The sequence below is a fragment of the Aethina tumida genome, chromosome 3 (assembly GCF_024364675.1).
Source record: "Aethina tumida isolate Nest 87 chromosome 3, icAetTumi1.1, whole genome shotgun sequence".
In the NCBI taxonomy this organism is placed as follows: Eukaryota; Metazoa; Arthropoda; class Insecta; order Coleoptera; family Nitidulidae; genus Aethina; species Aethina tumida.
In genome coordinates, this window is record NC_065437.1 from 21,534,465 (window position 1) to 21,560,585 (window position 26,121).

The 26,121-nt window shown below is 28.5% G+C and overlaps 1 protein-coding gene across 1 annotated transcript in view; it reads left to right on the plus strand.

Annotated features, from left to right (window-relative positions):
- Positions 1-5,153: 5,153 nt before the first annotated feature.
- The window catches only part of LOC109599480 (serum response factor homolog), an 81,116-nt gene continuing 60,148 nt past the window's right edge, over positions 5,154-26,121 (plus strand). Inside the window, exon 1 of the mRNA XM_020015484.2 lies at positions 5,154-5,670. Within this exon, the coding sequence (XP_019871043.1) occupies positions 5,257-5,670 (414 nt within the window). The 5' untranslated portion in view covers positions 5,154-5,256. The remainder of the gene's footprint in view (positions 5,671-26,121) is intronic.

Below are 26,121 nucleotides of genomic sequence, written 5' to 3' on the forward strand. Positions count from 1 at the left end.
AATTAATTCTTTCATTGTGAAATGAACGCTCAATAATTAATTTATGGTTTTTAAGTCGCAATTTTTTTTCTTTGTTTGTTTCAATATCACATTGAGAAAAGGGAATGAATAAGCACAATTTTTGTTGTTGTACACCATTAAATTTCCCTGTTTATTTAAGGTATGTAGAAAGCCACAAAGTAAATGTAAACTGATAATTAAAAATGTGATCATGAGCAATGGTCAAATAAAATACGCACCTATCAATGGCATAAAATTCATCTGTCAAAATTAATTAACTGTACATGATTTTACTCTTCTAGTTCAGACCGTTTTATTCCAGAAACGACTAACGTATGTATCTTGTAAGAAGTAATGATTTGTCTCGTTAAAATTCCAATTAATTATTCCGATACTAATTAAGAAATTGTTATGCCGACCATAAACTTAAGTTCCGGTACTTAGAGAACGACCTAACTACAAAAATATATCAACGCTATTGGATTTCTCGCATATTTACAAACGATTACGGTACTTTATTTTAATCAGTACGTTTGCTTTATTTACTAATCACTTTTTGATGCAATTTCTACGAACCTGGGCGAAACTATGATGTACCAGATTAGAAATAAATAATAAAAATATTCAAATCTAATTGATTATAATTCAAAAATTAATCGACACGCGTTTTCGTTTAACTGTATGTAAAGTTTGCGGTGTCCCGTGTCAGGAAACCACAGTTTTCATAATCCGCTTCCACGTTTATTAATTGCCGAATGCGTCACGTTGTATGGGCGTACCGCTAATGGTACGTCTTTTTACGGTCATCCACGAATCATTGCATACTTTACTCGCTTTATTATACATAAATGACAATTTGTAAACAACAACCTGTCTCTAATGAAGTCGTTTATTCGTTGCAGCGACAAGTGATACTTATGTCGATCGGTATTGAGCAGTCCTGAAATACTGTAATCATTTTGCACATATATTTTCATTTATTGTTTCGAATGTTGAAAATTTCCTTTTGTTGAAGTTACCTAACATTGTGCTTTTCAAAACTCACAAAGGATTTATGGATTTAAAGGAGTGAGATAGATACATTATACATTTTTTTATATTTTATGGAGAATCACCATATAAATTTTAACGAGACTGAAAACTGAATATTTCAATTAATTTTAAATGTAGATTTATCTTCTGCATATCAAAATTTGATATGATTGATTATTTTCTATAATTTATTTAAAGTATATTTAGTGGCTCAAAAATACAAAGAAATATAAAAAAGTAATATATAATTATATGTCAATTAAAAGTAACTTCGTAGTAATTTTAATTTAATGAATTTTTAATATGTTTATAAGTTAATGATAGGGCTCCAAACTTAAACTTAAATTTAGTTATTTTGTTAGAATCTATTATTATTGATATTATTATTATTTATTTATATCACAAAATGACAAAATTTTGTATATTTTATTTATTAATTTTAATTCAGAAATTCAGTTTTATTAAAAATGTGACCAATACACAATTAAATATGAAAAATAAAGATTACTTAATTATTAAAATAAATTTGTGATAAAATTATTTTTCTTGTGTTTCCAATTGCAAAATACAAAATTTAATAATAAATTTAATATCTAATGATAGGTGCTGCAAAATAGATAATTATAATCTGATCTGGAAGGAATTAATTTAACCAACACATAATTATTTGTATGCCTAATATATTTACGTAGTGGCATATAAATCACTGTATTTTAATGTTCCATTAATAATCCATAGTTAGAACGAGTTTACGTGATTAATAAAGCATATTAATATTTTTGCAGTTCGCTATAACTAACTAATATAACATCTTCGAATTATAATAAACATCTAATTAAAATATACTCCTGATTAAAGAACAGGATTTTGAGAAACATGCAATAGTTATTTGCTCAATTCAAGTAATTAATTTGTGTTACATTATTACAGGCCAAAGATAATTTGGCAGTAGTAGCAAATTGTCATAGTTGATGCAATAGCAATCACTAAGGTGTTGTAAAGTACTAAATTAAATGATCTGCATCATATTTAATAAAATAAATAATAAATGTACAAAGTTCAATTTTTTAATTTGATAATGAAAAATAATAGAATGTTTTTTGTTAAAATTTACATTTTAATTTAACTTGAATACAAATGCTGAAATTATTAATTGCCTTAAATCTTATCCTATTTAGGAGCATTTTATTTCTGTTTATCCCTGCGATTTGTTAATTTAGATTATTTATAAGAATACTATCCTAGTCTTGATTTAAGTCTAGGTTTTAGACATTTCTCTGATTTTAGTATTTGTGCTAGTCTTGTTAGGTTTAGTCTTCCTATAGTAGATACTGATTTAATATAATTTAGCATTATTTTTTATTCTACACATAATTTATAAACATATGTTAAAAAATGCCCCTTTAGAGAATTTTAAAATAAATTTTATGACCACTAGCGATATGGAACAAGAGTAAAGCTAAAAAACATCGAATATTATGATTTTCGCATAAAATAATTTGATTTTTAACATACAAATATGATAGCATTTTAGCATTCAGTTTCTGGAATGTTATCTTTTTGATCAAAGTGTAAAATTTGATTACCATATTATTGACATTTAAACAATAACCGTTTCGGAAATATTAATTAAAAACTATCATCAGGAGGCATTTTTTTAAGGTGTGTAACTCTATAAGAGGGTATTTTTTAACATATGTTTATTAAGAAAACTAGAACTTGTTTTGTTAGTGGAATACGCTGTTAAAATCTTTCACACTAATTTCAGGACACCCTGTATATAGATTACTTAAAAGTAAAAATCCAACGATTTTCATTAGAAAAATAAATAAAATTATGTTAAAATAATGTTAAATTAAATATCAGCTAAATGATTTATTTACACTGATTTTCGAGAGTTGAATTAAATGTAAATAAAATATTGCTTTTTAGCGATAAGGAAGATTTTTTCAAAAAAAAAAAAAAAAAATGTAGGATTTAAGGGAAACTGTTTCTATTAGTGAGATTTATTGTATGTGGTGTCTCAAATTGGTTGATTGGTGAAAACTGTATTTTCGATCTTTCTAATACATCAATCGATAAGATCTTCAAAAACTGACATCCATCAGATTTCGTAAAAGTGTGGAAAGAATTTTTTTTAACCATTTTTTTTTTACAAAATATTTCATAAAGTTTTAAGAACATATGTAAAATTATTTTTTTCAAATCATTTTTGAAGTTTTCCATAAATTTGTTAATTTGTGATATAATAAGTTGTCTTTGCTAAGATATAAAAATATGTTTCTAAATTTCGAGATAATTAATATTGTTGACTGATAATTTATTTTATTTATGTTTTTACAAACCAAATTTTATGCTCATCGTCACTAATACAAAAAATTTGAAAGTTACTGATTTTCAAATGAGTTATCAATGGTTAAGATATGGATGGACGTTAATAATATTTTTCTCTATTTTTCATATGTTTCAATATTAAATATATCGAAATTTATCTGAAGTATTTGAGCGAAATATAATTTATTATATTGTGTATTATACAGGTTGTTTCGCAACTTAACCGACAAATTTTAACCACATACTCACGTTTACATAAGAAGTCCATTAAAAAAATATGATAAATCGATTATAATACTTATGCTTGCTACTTAGTATGCTTGCTACTTAGTATGTGGTTAAAATTTCGTTGACAAGTTGCGAAACACCCTGTATAGGTTAAAAAGCGGTTAAATCAATGGGAACAATTTCCAACATATAGATGGATTGAATTATTATTTATCTCGTTTCCTGTTGCTCTATTACAATTTTTTTAAAATGGACTTTAATGTAACAGTGAATATGTGTTAAAATTTTTCGGATAAGTTGTGAAACACCTTGTATATATTTTAGACATTTTAAATATAATTATGATTTTCATTGGAAATATAGTTACACATATTATCACTAATTTTAAGTATATACATATTTGTTATATTAAATTATAAATTAAAAAATTTTATAACTTATGTCAAAAGAAAACGGATCAAACATTTATTACACTTTTTCGATATCTACCAATTACGATTTAGGGCGATCAATGTTTTAAAAATTTTGATTTTTGAACATTAGTTCATTTTTCTCCAATTGGGTTTGAGATACTGATAACAGTCAAAATCATCCAATTTGTGTGTGTAAATATATAGAGGATATATTTAATAGTAAAGAAAAAAAATAACTAAAAGAAGTCAAAAGAAAATAAAAAATAAATTACTGCAGATTTCCTCAGTAAAATTTTCTAAAACATGAATTTATAATAAATGAAAATTATTCTTTGAAATTTGTTTAATTATAAAATTTAGCAATTTGAGTTCCTTTTTAGAACTCTTTTGTCAAGTGCGACCTCTTTGTATATATAAGTTTGAGGTCTTCTTAAGAAGTATTAATTATACCCCTCAATTAAAATTGCAAATATTAATCGTGTATCTAATTTGTATATTAGTTAATAAACATGGAAAATATTAAGGACCCATTCAGCCCCAATCCAATTGGGTACTGACCGGTGCTTTGAGTGGCCCGCGAATGGGCTTTAAAATGATCTCATTATTTTTAACGGGGCAACAATTCAACAGTAGTAGGAATTACGCGCGCACACAACGAAATATACGTCTTTTGACAGCGTGTGCCGATCTCCAGAAGGAGGGATCTCGGAACTCCATCTAAGGACAAGTTGACCTTATATGGCAACGTACGGTTCTAAATATGGCATTGGGCCGTCCTAACGCCGTATGTTTACCATCCCACCGCGTCGTTTCTCCTTACTGCCGCCTCACGTAACCGAAACTCCGTGCTCGACGGGCGACCGGGACTTTGGGGGTGATTTGGAGAAAACCGACCGTCGTACCCGCGTTAGCCATGGCGGATTCGAAATAAATTTGTTTGGGAGAAATAAAAGTGCGCGCCACTTAGGTCAGGTTACTGGGCGACGAGCGCCGACGTACGCGCGAGCGAGACGACGCGACCCTCGGCGTGAGCGCGACGGCGACCGAGCGAGCGGCGCAGGTGTGGGGAGGACGCGTGCGCAATGCGATAGTGCGAGCATTGGCCGCACGGGCGCGCTGGGCGGTGCGGTCAGTTGCCATCTGGGTCTGTGTATTGTGTGCTCAGCTGTGATTGTGTGTACAGGCGAGGTGTACACGAGGTGTGACGCGGTGTCTCGTTGTTTATCTAGTTGTCAAACTGTGGTGCGAAATGGAACCGCCGGGCGGGAGGGATTCCCGATTCAACCTGGGCTACAGCATGAATGTGTTAAGTGGTGAAACGCCGCCGGACATCTATCCAAACACTAGCATGGGGCGGCCGAGCACTAGCCTGCAGATGTCCCCGCGACAAACGATGATGCCGAGCGCGTGCGGCGGCCGCATATTAAAATCGGACGTCTGCTACGACGAAAGGGGCATGTCGTCGCAGGGCATGGGCCTGGAGTCCCATTGCGGCGTAAACGACATATCCGAGGACACTTACAGTGCGTTGCAGTCGAAGAAATCGCCGCCGAGCAACGGTAAAAAGACCAAGGGCCGTGTCAAGATCAAAATGGAGTACATCGAGAACAAACTGAGGCGGTACACGACGTTTTCCAAGAGGAAAACTGGTATTATGAAGAAGGTGAGATGAGATAACCTCTTTTGCGATTTGCTTATGTTGTGTGTGGCTTGGCGCATGCACGTGAGACGGTGCGCGCGCAGCCGCGACGATCTGTCCGACCATCCTTCCTATAAAAAATAACATCAGATATACATCTGCCAACAATTATCTAATTTATCAACGTCTCGGCCAATTTACATTGTTCTTTTGCAATGTTTCCGGTAGCCTATCGTGTAATAAGTCCAATCGGACCGATAATTCCGTCCGTCAGCGTCCGGTATCCGCGAAATGCACCAACTTATGAACACGTGACTCAGATAATTATGGGCACAGGCATTGTGGTACTGTTACATTGTTAAAAGAGAACTCGCGCCGCCACTCTATTCAAATTACAAACATATGTTCCTTTTGACAGCTAATACCGGAGATATCGGCTCAAATAATTACAATGTGTAGTCGCGAAGTTTCGAAACCCCCCATGGGCCAACATTTTAGTGACTAATGAATTATCAATGCAATTACGACTCTCGGCAACGCGTTAATTAATTGCCTCGAGTTTTTTTTTACATGTCGGCCCGTTCATGTGGTTGTTACTATTTTCAAACAATTTAAATAAATTAATTAATACAAGCAACAAATGAATATATTAATAATCGGTGACAGAATTTATGTCAACCATTCTCAGGTATAAAATTTTATGGAATTCACATCCAAAATCCCACTTTTAAGTTTACTATTGTAAACTGTTTAGGAAAATAAACAATCCAATTGGACAACAATCCAGTTGGAACACGTTAGGCGTTTATTAGTCAGATGGTCGAAAATTTCTGTCATGGAACAAATTTAAAAAAATTTGAAATAATATTTGTTCTAAGTTATAGTTATCCTCTGCACAATTAATATTTATTGACATTTATTCCGATTTTTTAATTTAATTAAAGCAAACAATATTTTGCTTAACATGCATTGACTATTAAAAATTGTTCCATGGTATATTTGCAAAATAATTAAACAGATGTTGCCACAACCAGTAAATTGGATACGGCGGAGTAAATTATCATATTTAAGAAATGATTTATTGCAGTCACTGTTGCATTGGTCTATCTAATTTTTATTTTAACTTTATGCACAAGGTCTTTTATTGATTTCAATTATATTTATGAAAATGAATGATTTTGCAGTAACTTTACTTTTGCTTTTGTAGAATAAATATGTTATATTAAATTTAATTAAATTATTAAATATAGATAGAATTTTAAAGTATTTCATAAATATTTAGATTTAATTAAAGTATTAAGAAAATTAATTAAATATTGATTATTTATATTTGCATTTAAATTATAAATTTGACTATTTCTTTAATTTTTTATCCAACTTATTATAGTAAACAATAAGAATAAACACAAGTACTACTTACTTAGATTTATATTTCTGTTAGACTTTTGTTAATTTCTTTTTTATAAAATAAAAACTAAATCCAACTCACTAATGGGATTATTTATTTTAATCATTTATATTTTTTTCCTTATGATATAAATATAAAATCTGTTTAATATTTTCTATTATATTTATTGTACAAAATATTGAAAAAAAAAATTGTTTGGTTAAACAAATGAGCATTTAGATTTATATTTACTTGTTAACTTCTTTAATATTTTTCATGTAACAGTAATAATTTTTTTTCCGTCGTAGTAATTCTGATAAACAAATAATAATTATAATTATTATGTTACAGTTCCCATGTAAATGTACAATTAGTAATAAAATTAACTGAATATTCATTACTTATATTTCCATTTAAACTGTAAGATTCGTTTAATTATTTTCGTTGATCAAAAATAAAATTTGTTTATTTTTTATATTCTTCCTTTTTATAGTAAGTTTATAGTTTAGAATAAACACGAAATTTTGTTTTGTTAATAATAATATAAAGAAATTAATAGAGTACTATTTATTTAGATTTGTATTTTAGTCAGAATTTTGTTAATTTCTTTATTATTTTTTATAAAACAAACTAAAAACAGTTTTTTTATCTTACTGATTATAGTAAACAATAAAAATAAATATGAAATGATTAATGTTAATAAGTGGACACTAATTGGATTATTCATTTAAACCATTTTTATTTTTTATTTCTTATGGGACAAATATTAATGTAATATTTAAATATTTTAATATTAAAAATAAATAGTAAATTTTGTTTGGTTAATAATATGAGGCCATCAGTAGAGCTTTATTTATTTATTCAGATTTATATTTAAATTATCAGTTTGTTCATTTCTTTAATAATTTTCATGTTATTACAATAAACAATTAAAACCAATAATTATAATTATGGTAATAAGTTAGAGTTTCCATGTAAATGTACAATTAGTATATAACGTTAGATTTTATTGTTGATTTGATTAATAAAATATTTAAATTTAATTAAGATATTGAGAAAATTAACTGAATATTATTTATTAATATTTGATTTAATAATAAATTTGGTAATGTCTTTAATTCCTTTCATATATGAAAATTAAAATACAAAATCCTAATTTGTTAATAATAATAATATGAATAAACTAATAGATTACAATTTATTTAATTTATATTTCAATCAAATTTTTTACAAAATAAAAAATGAAATCAGTTTAATTTGTTCTTAGTTTTGATGTTAATAAGAGGAAACTAATTAGATTTTTTATGTAAACCATTTTAAATTTTTATGGGTTAAATATAAAATCAATTTGTCTTTTGCCGGTCAATTTATTATTATATATATATATATATATATATATATATATATATTAAAAAATTGGAAAAAATTTATAGAATATTATTTATACGTTAAGGTTTATATTTAAATAATAAATTTATTAATTTCTCTAATATTTTTCAAGTAACAGTAAAAAAATCAGTTTTATTTTTTCCTGTTATTGTTATTAGAATAAACAATAAAAACAAATAATTATAATTATGTTACAGTTCCCATGTAAATGTATTTCAAATCTATAACATAATTAGTATTTAACGTTAGATTTTATGATTGACTTGATTAATAAAACAGTAATAAAATTTTGTCACATCATAAAATAATTTTAATTATTTTTTAAATATAGAAATTTCGACATTAAATATCTTTGTGTGGGACAGATAGATCCAAAGGCGGCCAATATAACAGGTGACAATAACTTTTATTTACATTAAAACCATAAATAAATTATGTTAATTTTATTGCAGCCAACACAAGAGGTGTGATAATTAATAACAAAAAGTATTAGTCGTACTTTGGAACGTGATTTACGAGTCTGCATGAGAAATAATGTTTTGTTAATTCGCAACGTGCCGGTTACGACATATGCGCTCTATCTTATAAAAAAAATCGCAAGTGTAAACGGAATTGGTTTCGTTTAATCCATTTTGCGGATAAACGCGAGAAATAGAAAATTTTATTGTCTTTTTATGTGGATTTTCTATTACACAAAAAGGGAGGTGGAAAATGATGTACGGCGAACTGTAAAAGCGGGCAACGTTTATTTTATCATTCCGGTCGTTCTTGGCAAGCGGGTTTTTGCGAAAATTGGGTCGTATTATTTTTACTCCTATTAATATGTAAATAAATGAATTTCAGTTAAAGCACTGTCACAACTACTATAATCTATTTTCGACATAGTTCACTTGAATTCATAACATTGCTCTAGAAATAATTTCAAAACATCACGGTGACTAACAATATCATTGCACTTCACTGGAATTCATCACCCATTTAATAAAATAAGTTCTTTAGTGTTACATTAGTTAGATCAAAAAAGAAGAGGTAAAGAAGGTATTTGTTTGAATTAGACCATTCAATTTGGTAGTTAAGTGTTAACAGAGAAAACCTCCAAAATCTAGATCCTCTCCTTATATTCATTAGTTCAAGAAAAGGGGGAGGGTATTAGACAATGTAAATTGATAGATTCATCTCGAAATTGAGATTTTGATTGAGGAAGAGGTATTTATTCCAATTAGATCTAAGTATTAATAGAAAAAACCTCCAAAAACTAGAGTTTTTCTGCTATTTTATATTCGTTTTATCAGAAAAGTGGTAAATATATTTGTTCAAATTTGACTATTTAGATTCATAGCTAATTGTTGCCTTGAAATGTTAGAGATCCTTTCCTTGTTTTTATTTATTATATCAAGAAAGGTGTAAAGATGTTTGTTCCAATTAGAACTTTTAAATTGTTGTCCAATTGATGTAGAGAGAACCTCAAAAATCTTGAACTTTTCTCTTTTTTATAATCTTTAGATCAGGAAAAAGGAAAAGATGTTTGTTCCAATTGGACGGTTTAAATTGACAGCAAATAGTTGATAGAGGGAAGCCTTGGAAATGTAACATTTTTCTTTTTTTATATTTTTAAATCAAGATAGAGGAGACAAGCACGGATATAGAGAGAACCTTCAAAATCAGGAACTTTTCTCTTATTTTATATTCCTTAAATACGGAATAAGGAAAAGATGTCCAATTGGGGCTGTTTATATTGACAGCTAATTATTAACAGAGTGAATCCTTGTAAATGTAGATTTTTTTTTTATATTTATTATAGTATTTGTTCCAACTATATCTTTTAAATAAATAGCCGAATACAGATATAAAGTGAATCTTCAAAATCTAGAATTTTTCTCCTTTTTAATGTTCTTATATTATGAAAAAGGAAAAGATATTTGTTCCGATTGAGCAGTTTCAGTTAATTATTAATTGAAATTCTTCATTTTTTTATTCATTATATCAAGAAAAAAGAGAAGGTGTTTGTTCCAATTAGACCTGGTAAATTGATGGTAGATACATAAATAGATAGAAGTATTGAAAGTTATGGCTTCTTTTTTATTTATATTTGGTATATCAAGAAAGGTTTTTTTCTAAATAGACAGTTAGATAAAAAAAAATTGTCTTCTACTTTATATTAACTGTAAAACCCCACAGAAAAATTTCAGTGTAGAATATTTCGGAATTGCAGCGTGCGGCCGGCGACAAGCGGCGGATGCTTCCACGAAATCATGTACTCGTCTATTTCAGTACCAGAATTGAATAGTGAAACGCTCCGCAAGGAAGAATGCCGCTTGTTCGCTCTGCTAGACTCCTAAATTAAACCGGCAGGCAGTTATTTTAAAATAGCAGACGCATGTTAGTCCTGTTTATGAATGTACGTAAAGCGTTTATACCAAATTTAGAACGTAATGACTGGCGAGCGCGAACATTTATCAAACGACCGGGGCACTGGCTATATAAATAATAATTCCAGATTTAACATTTACAGTAGCGAGCAAAATCGCAGCGGTACAACTTTATTTTACATAAATAATCGTAATTTTATTGCGGATATAAATCACGACGGTGTTTCGTATCGTGATCTCTACAACAAAAATACCAGCGACCAGCTGAAAGTCTAGTTTAATTTTAACAAATTCGTTTCCATGCGAATCTGTGTACTTTTATTAAATATTAGGTGGCGAAAAATTAATGTTTTGACATGTGTTGCGACATATTTGGTTCACATAATTATTCTGCAAAATTAACGAATTTTATGTATTAATTTCAGATTTTTGTTTATGTAATTTCAGTTTAATAAATAAATAAATTAAAATAATTGTAATTGTATTGAGGACATAATTAAGGCAGTGTTTGTATTGCGTTCTCTGCAACAAACATCACAGTAACAAGTTGAAAATATGGTGTAATTAATCCAATTCTTTGCAAGACTATCAATTTTTAATAAATAATAACCAACATAAGATATGTCGGTACATATTTACCTTATAAAGGTTTTTTTGTAAAATTCACTTATTTTATTGTTTAATCAATTTTGGCATATTTTCAGTTTCAGTTAAGTAATTAAAATTTTATTGAGAATATAAATCATCATACTGTTTGTATCGTAATCTTTTGAATAAAAATCACAGCAAGAAGGTAGATAGAGTAGATTTTTAACAAATACATTTTCCTACTATTAAAGTAATTTTTAAACATTTATTTTGTAAAATTCACGAAATTTATTTATTTACTGAAATTTTTTGACTTAATTTCAGTAACACTTAAATAATTAATATTTTATTAGGAATGTAAATTACCGTACTATTTGTATATGTAATTTCTTGAAAAAACAAAAAAAGAAACTGAAAATCAAGAAGAGTTTTAACAAATGCGTTTCCTTGCTAAACTATCAATTTAATATATAAATGTTTATTTTGTAAAATTTATATTTTGATTGAAGTTTTTTGACGTAATTTCAATTTCACTTAAATAATTGAAATTCCAGTAGGAATATAAATCATTGTACTATTTGTATCGTAATCTCTTGGACAAAAATCACAGTAAGAAACTGAAAAACAAGTACAGTTTTAACAAATACGTTTCTCTGCTGAAGTGTCAATTTAATGTATAAACATTTATTATTTTTTTAAATCATTAAATTTATATTTTTAATTCAGTTTCACTTAAATGATTGATATTTTATTAGGAATATAAATCATCGTACTAATTGTATTGTATCTCTTGGACCAAAATTACAGCAAGAAACTGAAAATCAAGAGCAGTTTTAACCAATACGTCTCTTTGCTGAACTATCAATTTAATTTATAAACATTTTTTTGTAAAATTCACTAAATTTATATTGTTACTGATGTTTTTTGAGGTAATTCCAGTTTCACTTAAATAATTGATATTTTGTTAGGAATATAAATCATCATAATATTGTATCGTAATCTCTTGAACAACAATTACAGCAAGAAACTGAAAATTAAGAACTGTTATAACAAAAACGTATCCTTGCTGAACTATCAATTTCATTTAAAAACTTTTTTTTTTAAATTCTCTGAATTTATATTTTTATTGATGTTTTTTGACTTAATTTCAGTTTCACTTAAATAATTTAAATTTTATTAGCCATATAAATCGTAGAACTATTTGCATTATAATCAATCAATCAATTAAGTATCAATCAAATTTATAAACGTTTATTTTGCAATTTATATTTTTATTGAATTTTTTTGACTGAAATAATTGAAATTTTATTAGGAATATAGTTTAAATAAATGTAATTTCTTGGACAAAAATCACGACTACAATCTGGAAATCAAGTAGAATTTTAATAAATCTGTATCTGCAAACCTATCAATTTTTAGCAAATATTAAGAGACGTGTTTATATACATTTAATTTATAAACGTTTATTTTGTAAAATATTTTTTTGGCATAATTTGACGAAATAAATATTAATTACATTTAACCGATAGTTTATTTTGATAGACAAAAATAAATAAAAGTCAGAATTTAAATTTTTACTGTCTTAGTATTTTTTTAAATACAGTTTACAACTAATAAACAGTAAATCTACTTTTTCTGACGTGTAAATGACTTGTGAATTCATTTCTATTTCAATTAACATAAACATTATTTAAAAAATGCGTTTTTTATTCCGCATTTATTTAAATAAAATTATGAAGAATATTATTTGTCGAAAGTAAATTGAAATTTAATAGGACGCCATAAAAAATGTTAAATATTCATATTTTTTCCGAATATTAAATAGGAATTCCCAAATGGAACCAGCTGTAAATTCACCATATAATTATGTCGCTGTTATTCTGTTAATTTATTTCAGTATCACACGTCCATATGTTATGGTAGCAGCCTCAACTATTATCGCACTTGTCCGTTTCAAGACAAATAAATTTCGACCATAAAAATAAACCGGGCGCGTGTACGACTTATTCAAAAAGGAATATCACTCACCTTCCACCCACGTCACCTCGTGCAATTGTATTCGAAAACACCGAAATCAATTCCCGTAATTTAACGATGCCCGTTTCTCTAATCCTCCCCGACGTTATTTTTCTATAAAAATGTACGCGCTTAGCATATTTGCATTATTCATGTACGTATTCTTTCATGGGCACGTTTTATCCGCACATGCTGCAATACGTTCCGTTTTGTTGTTGATAATAATTGAAAGTGGGTGAAAATCTCGAAAAGCCAACGAGCCATAAATAATAACGCGTCGTGTAATAATCGTGCGTGGGCGGCTTTTTGAGGATTTATCGTGGCGTACACCTCTTATTGTTAGCGGGACCATCTTCACAGCAGTACCGGAGTACGTTTCCTGTTGCCTCGGCCAAAATGGAAAACCTTTATATATCGTTCAGTTCACGTTTGTTTTATTCGTTTTGTTTAAGAGATTCTAATATTTAGGTGGAGACAGATGGTAAATTTTACGCTATCGGCCGATGCCGACGTTTTCAATTTTCAATCGGCTGATGATTTTAAAAAAATAAATCACTGCTTAGTTTATATATATAAACTAGATATACTCATACTATTATTGAAACGAAAATTATTTTTCAAATTAGTAATACATTACAAATTATGTAAAATGCAGATTGTATTAACTAGTAACACATCTATAATACATATATGATAAATTAACAATAAAATGCACATAAAATATTTTTTTAAAATTTTTTATAATAAATAAATACCAACATATTGTATGTTATGTACGTATTTAAAAATAATATAAAATGAGGTTAAATAGTTTTCATCAGTTTTTAAGGCTTTTTTAAATTAATAAAATATTGGATAGCAATTGTTGGTACAATTTCAAATTGATTGACTTAAACTGTTATGAATATTTTCAGACCAGCTAAGTTAAATTTTGTGTTAAATGTCTTAAATCTTTGACTGTTTCTGAAATATCCACGAAAAATTATTCTTGGAAGATTTCCAAAAAGTCTAAGAACTATTTTTTTTGATATACTGTAAAAAAACTTTCTGTATGCATTTTTTATGTAATAAAATAAATATATCTTTCAAATATTTTGAGATGATATACAGTAGTGGCCATACTTATATATATATATATATATATATATATATATATATATATATATATATACCCTCAATGGTTATTTTTTTCTATTATTGTTGAGTCTGTTATGTTATCAGTTAATCTAATTTTATTCTCTAATAAATTGTTAAACCTACAAGAATAACACTGGTTTCTATTAAAAAAACTTCAGTTTTGATTTGTTTAGGATCACTCACTGGATCACATTAGAGTGAGACGACTAGTTTTTAGTGTCGAGTTTTAATTTAATTTATAAAAAAAATAATGATTTGGTTATGTTAAGCGTCCTACAGGGACAAAACTACACAAAATGTTAAATTAAATGAAACAGATTTAATCATTAAAAAACCTTTTTAAATGTTGCTGTATTTATGTCCACCTCATTAAAAAAAATATATGTAACATTTTATAGAATAATAATTATAGCAGTTATAATAATGAGTAAAATAACAACATGTCCACTTTTTTCAAATAGAAAAGCAATGTTTGAATTTGACTTTAAAATGTCGAATAAAACTCAAAATATATATTTTTTGAAATAATAAATTATTCTTAAGGCATAATGATAATTTTACTTGTTTATTTATTTATTAAAATAAGTTTTTCAAAACATAATGTCGATAAAAAAGCTTTCCAAAATTATGTAATTTGTGACATATTTAACTACGTTTAGCTAAGACATTTCATTTATTTTATATTTCAAGATATTTAATTTATTTTATATTTCAAGATATTTAATTTTGTCGACTTTGAAATATATTAAAAATTAACTTATTATTTATTTGAATTTTAGTAATTATATCACAATTTTTAGTGTGTGTGTGTGTAAACTTTCGCATTTAAAAACATATAGAAAAAATTATTAGTTATGTCCCTTTATGCCCCTTTTGTTTTATAGATGACAAATTAAATTGTAATTTATTTAAAGTTATAATTTAGAAATATTTAGTACATCAAAATCACATTTAAAATATAAATTCCTTTATTGTTTTAATTGGAAATAAATGTGCACATATTATCTGGTAAAATTCAAGAGATGTCTTTTTTAATATTATATGAAAAATCACATATATTAAATTGTTTACAGGTTGTAAAATAAATAGAAGAGGTCTTACACTTTTTGGAAATCTGCCAAAAGTCACTTTTCGTACATATTCCAGAAGTAATGATAGATATCAAATTCCAGTTTGCGGCCATCAATGTTTTAAAAAAAATATCTGGTCATTGAAATCAGTTCTTCTCTGTCTGGTTTAAACATAATAATAACAGCCAGAGCTAATTTATCATAATGTGTTTAGAAAATAATAATCTAAATTATGTAAAATAAAAATTACTTACATTTATTTTAATTTTGAAGGAAAATGCAAAACAGACAAAATTCAGATTAACTAGGAATTTTTAAGGTGAATTTCATTTTACAAAGGAAAAAAAAATGGTAATATTTAAATATTTATTTGGTAATTCAATTATTCATATAAAAAAACATAGGTAAAATGCCAATATGTCAGCCTAAACTTTGCCAATGTCAGATGGCGAGGTCGGTGGAGGTATTTTTGAGCCATCGTTGCCTATTTCAATGCCTAGGTATAGGTGGAGCCCTACTAAACGTAAATAAATCATAATCGTTGAAATGCCCACATTAAATTAATTTCACACAACTTCACATTCTGAGCTAAATATTTTTTTTCGCTCTAATTAAATATTTACACATCTTTTAATTGCACGTTAAAATGCGCTGACATTTTACAGCATATCCAACCATCGATTTTAATGGGCTTAACAGCATTTTTCAGGCATGTTTTCTTCTCAATTAATTGAATATAATGTCATAAATATATTACTTGGAAAATATTTCGCATATAATTAATTAGCACCATTAACTTCCAGCTGGACAAATGTTTGTCTTACCAAAAGCTAATTACATTCGTATTATAATTATAGAGATTAATATTCGGAACGTTTTACGCCCATATAATAAGAAATTTGCCGTAATTACTGTTCGGTTTAATGATTTTTTCGTTCACAATTCAGACTGTCATTAGTCATCAAAAACTTGGTAATTTGTTAAGTTTCATACGATTTTATTTGTGCAATTACCGGTTGTTGCCATTCATACGTCTCACGTGTACATCGGAATTTTAAGGGAACGTTATAATAAATAATAATTATTAGTGGAAAATGCTTTTGTGTATATTTCGGTGTATCGATAACAAACCGGACAACCGGTCATTTTAAATTATTACCGAAGAAATAACCACAATAAAATTCATCTGATCAGAATTGCATTAAAACATAATTCTCATCCTGGCAAAATCACTGCAATTTCCTTGAGCACCTGTCCGTAATAAAGACGGACGAAATTTATTGCTTTAGTGCCGCACGAGTGTTATTGTCTTTTTTAACTTTGTAACACATATATTGACTTTATTACTGTTATTATTTAATGGTGGTTCGTGATATGTTAATAGGGTGCCCAGAGCTCTAATTTTAGTCCTACGCAATTTTTTTTCTTATGAATCTATTATTTTCTTAGGCTTGTCCATGTAAAAACTTCCAAAACCCACCCAAAATTGTGGAAATAGTCCCGTTATTATAAAAACCAGAAACACTTAGTCCAGATACACGTTACAGAAGCTAGAGATGTTCCCATGACAGTAATTTATTTAATTTGTACTAAACAGTGACCACTGAAGTAAATATTTACACAGTGATTAGAATCAACACTGATAGTTTTGTGCTTTGCCTCTTCTAACAAAGTGCAATATAAACATGTTCATCATGTAAACACTCGAGCACTAAATATGGAGATGTCGAAAGTAAGTAATGAACAGCTCAAATCTGAATCAATCAATCAATCAGTGGTTATAATAATTCATTTTAAATGCAACCAAAGTGATTTATCCGTTGTGTTATACTACGAATAAATCAATCAAGTTTAAATGGCACCTACAAAATCCTAATTTTAATTAAAATCAGTGAGAAAATTTTAGTTTGAAAAGTAATAAACGATAGTCTAAAGTTACAAAATGTATTTTACATTGATACAACTTGCAGTACATTTATAACATCAATTATTAGACATCCTTTAAAGGATCTTCATGTAGTGCAAGCATTCGCTATTGCTGCCATTTGTTTAAGTCGCAATAAAATTGAAAATGTGGCATCACTCGGCTAATATGGATTATGGAATGTAAACACTTGTCTGAATTAATTTAAAAGTGAAACTGTCGCAGTCTAGTCCCGCATATTTACCATCTTTTGAGAATTTCTATTCGAAAACTGATTGCCATCTGAAGAGTACATTGAAATTAATATTTTATGGTTCACAAATAGCCGTCGACGATGCCATCAATTAAGCCATCATTAATGATTGATCAGGCCGAAATTTTACTGTGTAATTTACGCAATTAATCGGTGTTACATAATCTACCTCTATTATAGAGAATAAATTGGATAGAGGAACGTTTATCTGGAACAAGAATCGGCCATCAGGACGGGCGAACTTGATTATAACGTAGTTCTGGCCACAAAAAAAAGATGAACCGGGCGTTAAAATCAACATAACTACTACACAATCACCACCTTAATAACATAAATAATTATATAATTTTATAAGAGGCTTTAAAACATTCGGTAATTATGTGTTCCAGTCGGTGCTATTCTTTTACGAATCGCTGATTGATACGGAGATGCGGTAATGATAATAATTTATGGGAATTAAATATCGTTACCTAATAAAATTTTTATATACTGTTTCACGTTTGGGTAATATACGAATTGAATGGTCAGGATCCATTTTTTGTTTAAGGCAAATTAGATGATTTGATGAGTAATTGCGTTGGTGTTACTTAGTTGGACAAATATTTTATCAATTTACTTGCATAAAAGTTACGTAGGAATGAAACAGGAGCAATGAGCTTAAAAACAGACACAAAAGTAATGTTGTCGTTTGATACATTAAACGTGACAAACATTTGCACATTTTGCATTCAAATCTAAATCTAATAATTCCATCACATCAATTTAATCAATTAATGCTAATATTGTGTCAGATCGGAGACAAGAGGAAAGTAGTACAAGTTACTCAGCATTACAAGTAGTTCTCCGAGATAAATTTTCCCACCCACTTCAATCACGCCGGCGACTTCTCAAAAATTCAAAATTTTTTTTAGTCTAGCTGCATTTAAATAAAGTGAATCATTAAGTGATGTAAATTAGGCGTTTACCGTAGGAACACTGATGGCCGTGATGGGTAATGGGTCACTCATAAATATGTTATAATTATGATTAGAGAAATTTTAAAATAAACTTCTGCTGTGAAATTTTAATATTAATACAATTTACAAATTTGTTTAAATGTAATTAATTAATTTCAAAGTAAATTTTACAGAGAAAACAGTAAAATTTAAATCTAAATTTTGAAAATTTTGTCTGCAATTTGGTATATTATGATAATAATAAACTCTAGAAACAGTCCAAACAAGTATTTCCTGTTTGAACAAGCGGATATTTACTTTATTTCATCCTTCAAGCTTCTAGCCATTAAGTTCAATACGCTTGAAAGATATCATGGAAAAAGCTGTCCATCATTGTGGTTCGAGATTCAGATGACGAGAATATTTCATTACCAATGTTTCAAAAAATGTAAGATTAAAAGATTTTAAAAAAGTCACGAATTCCTTAAGTGTTTTTTTTTCCAGAAAATAATTTGGGAGAAAGAGTTTGTTATTGATTTCACTGAGTATAAGCATCTAAGAAACATAAGAGAGTGATTAAAAATGTGGAAGAGCTCTTCAGAGCCGAAGGATGATATAAATGTAGAGAAAGTTAAACATGCAAATGTTGTCAATGCATTCTTATTGATTATCCAATGGGCTGAAGAGAATTGTCCACCCATGGGAGACGTACTGCTTTTAAGGAGGCTCAAAGAAAGCACCTGATGTAGCTGCATACTGATTGGTTCATGGATATTGAACAGTTTATTATTAGATTATGAAGTGAAGTGAAAATCCATTTTAATTTTGTTTTCATGAGTAAAGTAATTTGGATACTTCGATACTCCTGTCTCCGGAACGATATTTACCCGTAATATGAATTGGTGTTTCAATTTCACTTAATCCTGAGAACGGTCGCCTAGGCGTGGACACGTGACGGTGCAATGAAAAGCCTTTAATCCGTAAGGATATGCATGTAAAGTGTCAATGGAAACGAAACGAATCCGATGATGGCTGAATGATTTCTTTTGTTGGTCCATTACAAAAGGCGCGATCTTTTACGGCTTTTCTAAGTTCGCTTACGAAATGACGTTTTAATTAACTAATTATATAGGTACACCTATTTAACCGAACAATTAATTATGGATTATATAATGATGATTTTTGTGGATCTATAGGCAACAGCGATTTGTCTACGTTGGCCCCTAACAAAAAGCCGTGGAAGAAACCAATATGAAAGTTACATTGTTAGTTCTTAATATACACTTTTAATAAACAAAATAGTTTTCTTTTGAATTATGACTTATAGATGTTTTATTGTTCTAGGTGAGATGAGTTCATATTTTTCTGATTGTTGGTAAGTTATGAGCCTGTAAATAAATTTTATTGCAATGTAATACCACATTATCTAGTCACAAGATGTGTTCCTGTATGAAAAATAAACGGTGTGTTCAAAATGAAGCAGCTCTTTTAATTAGTGACTGTATAATCCTAGACATCCACAATTAACTCATTCCAATTAGATGTTCCGCAAACAAACCAGTGAGGTTAATCCGCAATTAGGACACAACGGCATTTAAGTTTTAATTAAATTTACGTTAAAATTTATGATTTACAATAAATACCGAAATAAGTTTATAGGGCCGTAAACAGCCACTTTAAGTGGATTCTTTAATTAGGCAAATATTTTTTAATGTTGCCACGATAACATCAAAATATTTAATATTAACTCCGTCCACGGCCCGTTACAGCCCTTTTAAAGTAATTACATAAAATTCGGGTTCGAGACAAGATAAATCGGGCTCGGTTGTTAAAAATCAGTTAATTTTATTGACGCATTTTAAAGAACAGTAGTATGTAGTAAGTATAAGTGTTTTTCAGTATTAAACTGTTAATACGCTATTCATATTTTTTTCTTTTCAAATAATTTTTCATATTAGTATATTTTAAATTGTTCATTGCATTTCATTCTAAAACATCAAATATTTTCATATATAGTAGTGATCATAATTATGGGAATTTTTATTCTTTAAAAAATTGCATAGTTTTATCAATCGTTTTCTTATATCCAATATTTTCATGTATACAGTAGTAACTATAATTATAGCAATTTTTATGCTTTAAAAAAATTGCATAGTTTTTTTGAATCGTTTTCATACATCAAATATTTTCATATATACAGTAGCAGCCATAATTATTGCAATTTTTATTCTCCAAAAAATTACCGTTTTCATATATTAAATATTATCATATACAGTACAGACCACAATTTTAACAATTTTTATTCTTTATAAAGTTGACTAGTTTTTTCAATCGTTTTCTTATATCCGATGTTTTCATGTATACAGTAGTAACCATAATTATAGTAATTTTATGCTTTAAAATATTGCAGTTTATTCAACCGTTTTCATATATCAAATATTTTCATATATATACAGTAGTGGCCATAATTATAGCAATTTTTATTCTTTAAGAAATTGCAGTTTTTTCAGTCGTTTTCATATATCCAATATTTTCTTATATACAGTAGTGGCCATAATTATTGTAATTTTTATTCTTTAAAAAATTACAGTTTTTATATCAAATATTTTCATATATACAGAGAACTACATAGTTTATTTTAACCGTTTTCATACATCAAATATTATGATACACAGTAGTGGCCATAATAGAAATTCTTATTCTTTAGAAAATTTCATTTAAAAGAAAATCAATACCTGTGTAATTCGAATGTCAAAAAATAGTTGATTGCTACTGGGGCAACGATGCCATTTTAATTTCCAAATTCCTATGGTTAAACATGGTAGCGGAAACATTATGGTTTTTCTGAATCCACAGTTGGACCCTCGATTCAAGTGGATCATTTTGAGTATAGGGACATACCGGAAAATACTATTCCATTTGCCGATGAAGAAATGCTACTTTTTTGGTTATTTCAACAAGACTACAATCCCAAACTTGTCAAAAATTTTTAAAGATTGATGATTTTTAATGAAAAACTGCATGAATGACCGTCTCAGTTCCCCTATTAAAATCCTTTTGAGCATCTTTGAGAAGTATTAGACTGTCGCATCCGAACACGAAACATTAAAAGCAAACAAAATCTTGGAGTAAATTAGATTTGTTCAGACTTAGCAACATATTAGGGAAAACATTGAGTAACATTTGTAACAAGTAAATAAATATTCCAAACTTTTCCACACTGCATATCAAGGTTTTTAGCACATCACATAATCGAAATAAAATGACAAAAAATAGAAAATGTGATTAAAAATAAAGATACTAGTTTAAGGATGCTAAACTAACTAAAACTTATCGAAAATTTACTCATGTTTATTTTAAATAAATCAACTACAAATAAGTATTATATTTATTAATTACACCTTCATTCCGTCTTGAATTTATGCTATCATAAATTTAAAATAACTTTTTATAATTTACCTTACGTAGGACGTATTCGTAATAATTACATATAAAAACTGTTTTTTATTTATGGTTTTTTGCGACATTAAAGATAAAAATCAAACCTTGTATTATTAGTCAATATTCGAAAAAATGTCGCCTATTTCTATACAGTTAGCCTCAAGAAAAACGGTAATTTTATGAAGTCGCCCGTAATTTTGTTGTTTATAACTTGAACTTTTTCGACAGTTCGATCACTTTTTAAAAACTTTCATTACTGTTAAATTTTTTCACGAAATGACATGAGAACCGCGATTATCCTTGTTGAACGCTTTATTATTCGAAAGTTTTTGTCAACACATTCCATAATGGGCGGCAGTCGCTGTATTGTCCTACGTATGCAAGAGGTGTAGCGGAATTCATAAAGCATCTGTAATTAATTCATCGGTGAATATAATTGAAATATATTATTAATAGTGCGGATACATCAACGCACGGGGTATGGGTACGTTGACGTGTGCAACCGCAGAAAAACAATTTGCTAACGTCAAACAAACAACGCCGAACGTACATCAAATCAATGAATGATCAATAAGACATTATGGAGCTGTTAAGATTATAATTGTCTGTGTTTTATATTGTTTGCTTAGCACTCAGTCGCTTTGAACGGCTACTGTTAATTTTATTGTTTTCGCCATGAAATGACGTGGAATGGAATAAATTTGTATGCGAAACTTTAGTTGGCTAAATAAACTAGAATAAAGATAAAATATAGAAGTATATAACCAAAGCATTGTTATTTTGTTAATAACAATAATTTATACACTATTGCTCATATGTAGAGCAAGTTTAAAAAATTTCATTTGTCTTGATAAAAGTGTACCTTGATAACAACAATACGACAATATAATTGTTTATTAGTGTTCATTTATTATTTGAAAAAAATTGGGTTAAAAGTAGCATCTACTCCTAAACATGGATTTTGCGATCAGTTTCATCCCAAAGGTTTTGAATTGAAAAGAGGTCTGGACTTTGTGATTCTCCAGACTATCACTATAAACGAAACAATCCATCCTAAACAAGTGGATCCATACCAAATCCAGAAAAACATCCCCAAATCATAACGCCTCCTCCACCATGCTTCACAGTAGTTCTAGTTTCTATTATATCTTTCATTAATTGGTTTTCTCACCCATGAAATGCCATCAGATTTTACTAATTGGAATTGACTTTCATCGGAAAATATAATTTCCCATTGCCTATCTGTCCAGTTCACATGTCCTCTTGTTGTATTTTTTGTATTTTTTACAGAAATGAAGGGATTATTTGCTCATTTTCTACCATAGAGACTAGTTTCTTTTTATTTTTTGATTTATGCGGGATGTGCTGATAAAAGGTTGCAAACAGCAAAAATTTTTATTTTGCTGTCCACGGCTTTGTAAGTCTTGCGTTTTCTACCACTTTTCAAAACTCTTTCCAATGTATTTCTTCTGTTAGAATTGGAAATCGTCTCCGAAATGGTATATTTGTTTAAACTTGAACCGACTGCAATTTTACTTTGCTGTTCACCATTCCGAAACTTTTCTATAATTTGTTGTTTAATTTGTATCACTAAATAGATACCTACAGGCATTTTTAGCTTATAGAACAATGTCGGATACATAAATAAATTATAAAATCAACTGTATTGAATATATGGTTTGGTTGCTTTACTTATGAACCCTTCTGGAAATAAAAAGTAAGATAAAAACTATATAAATAGACATCCGTATATAAAGGGAGGTACGAAGTATTTAGATACTTAATAATTTTTAAATTAAAAAGTATCGTTCTTTTAATAAAATGATTATGTTTTTTAATGTGTTGCTCTACAGATGATATAATATGTGTATATGAAATATTCCAGAGGATAAAAATCCAATTTTTAAAAATATTTTGTACTTTTTTCCACCACTGTAACTATATAAATTTGTTTAATGTAAAAAATAAAATGTGTTTATTTTACAATTATTATTTTTTATTTCCATTTTTTAAAAATAAATTTGTAATAATTGCCTTATTCATCTTCATCCTAATATGATTATGAATCTGTGACATCGTTAACATTCAGACCTTTTCTTATAAAAATGTAAAACTATTATAAAAATAATAAAGTTTTGAAGGTACTTCATTAAATGTCTGAAGGTGTTACTTTAACTGTAGATGTGCTTTAGAGAGACTTTAAATTATGTTAACTCTAAGGTCTGTTTTAAACATATCAAATCGGCTATTAGTGTATTAAACAATAACAGTACATATTGAGTTATATTTGTAGTAAACTTTACAGAGGGCTGTTGCTTAGAAATATTGCCGCAAAATAAGCTTTTTACCATTTAAATGGGATAAATTCAAGCAGTTCCACACTGATGGGAATCTAAACTCTAAAGCTTTGTTGCATACATTATATTCATTGAAACAACTGTTATTAAAACGAATTTCTTTAATAGCTATTAAATGACATTATCCGCAAAAATGACAATAATTTCAACCAAAAGCATCACTTATAAAGGTATTAAAAATAAACGTATTCCCTTTCTATTCTGTAACCAAATGAAAAACAAATTTAAAATTTCTGTTCACCATTTAATACTGATCTTAAATTAATTTTTGCGATCAAGTCGTCACAACCTCAATTAAAATCTTCCCGAACGGACCCTCACGCGTAATTGGAACCGAAGCATCTGGCGATTCGTTTGCAAAATTTATTTCTAGCACAGGTTAACGGTAGCAAAATAAAAAGTGCTAGGTGATTTACTTCATGATTTACGGCCGACCCGAGGCACTGAACCGAAAAGGTCTCGCAAAGTAACCGCATAATTGTTTGCATAAATTATTTGTATCGGACACTGATTTTCTGCCCGTGAGCTTTTACGAATATCTCTTTAACAAGTCGCCTCGACAGATAACTTCGTTACGTACCTAACGAATTTATCTTGTTGAAATTTTAAATTAATTGGTTTGTTCACATATTAAACCATTTTTATTGACTATTTGCCAATAAAGAAAATCAAGGAAATTTTGTTTCTTTTTGTGGATGGTTTGAGTTTTTTAGTCAATAATTCATTTGGAAAATTCGTGTGTCATAAGCTGCTTCTTGTGCTGATTGGAAACGGTTTCCAGAATTCATTTTTCCTTGTGAATCCATATGATAAATTCGTGTGCTATAAATTATTGTTTCTGATGTGTATGCGTAAAAGTGTCGGTGGCAGACGTGAGATTTAATCATAATCACATGTAAAAATAATGAATGGACACGATCCGGTTATTCCCTGGCATCTTCATATGAAGAACCGGATTTTCAATTATTATCTGTAATGTTTACTGATAGAATTAGACATAATTTATTCGAATGATAAAAAACGAGCGTGTTTGATCATTGTGGGCGGAGTAATGGATCATCCAATCAATAGACATCGAATCAACGTGGTGGGGAGAGCTTTCAAATAATTATACAATTTACTAAGTTGGGGCCGTGCATTGTAATTTCTTAATGCGAAACTAGTTAAACCGTCCGTTTCAAGATGCCCGTTTTGGGACATTCCGTGCGATTTTTATGTCGAAGCAAAACGATTATATGTATGTCGGCTGTGACGATGGTCCAGCGTTTTGTAAATGTGATCGAATCGATGCAAATACTGTTGGTTTTTTTCAATATGTCATATTAATGTAGAGATGATAAAATGTTTTTTAAATGACAGTTGTATAAACGGTTCTTTAGTTTTTATTTGCAATTTCAATTTATTTTTACGATTATTTTTAACAACCAAGAGGAAAACGGTTCGATTATTGATTTTTAAAATATAAGACAGTGTTTCCTATAAAGATTTTTATGATAAGGGAATTTGTGTTGAAAATTGTTTAATAATGCTTTAAGAACATAATATTTTATTAAGTTTTGTTGTTCTTGAATCTACTTACAATTTGAAGTAATTTTTAGATAATAGAGAA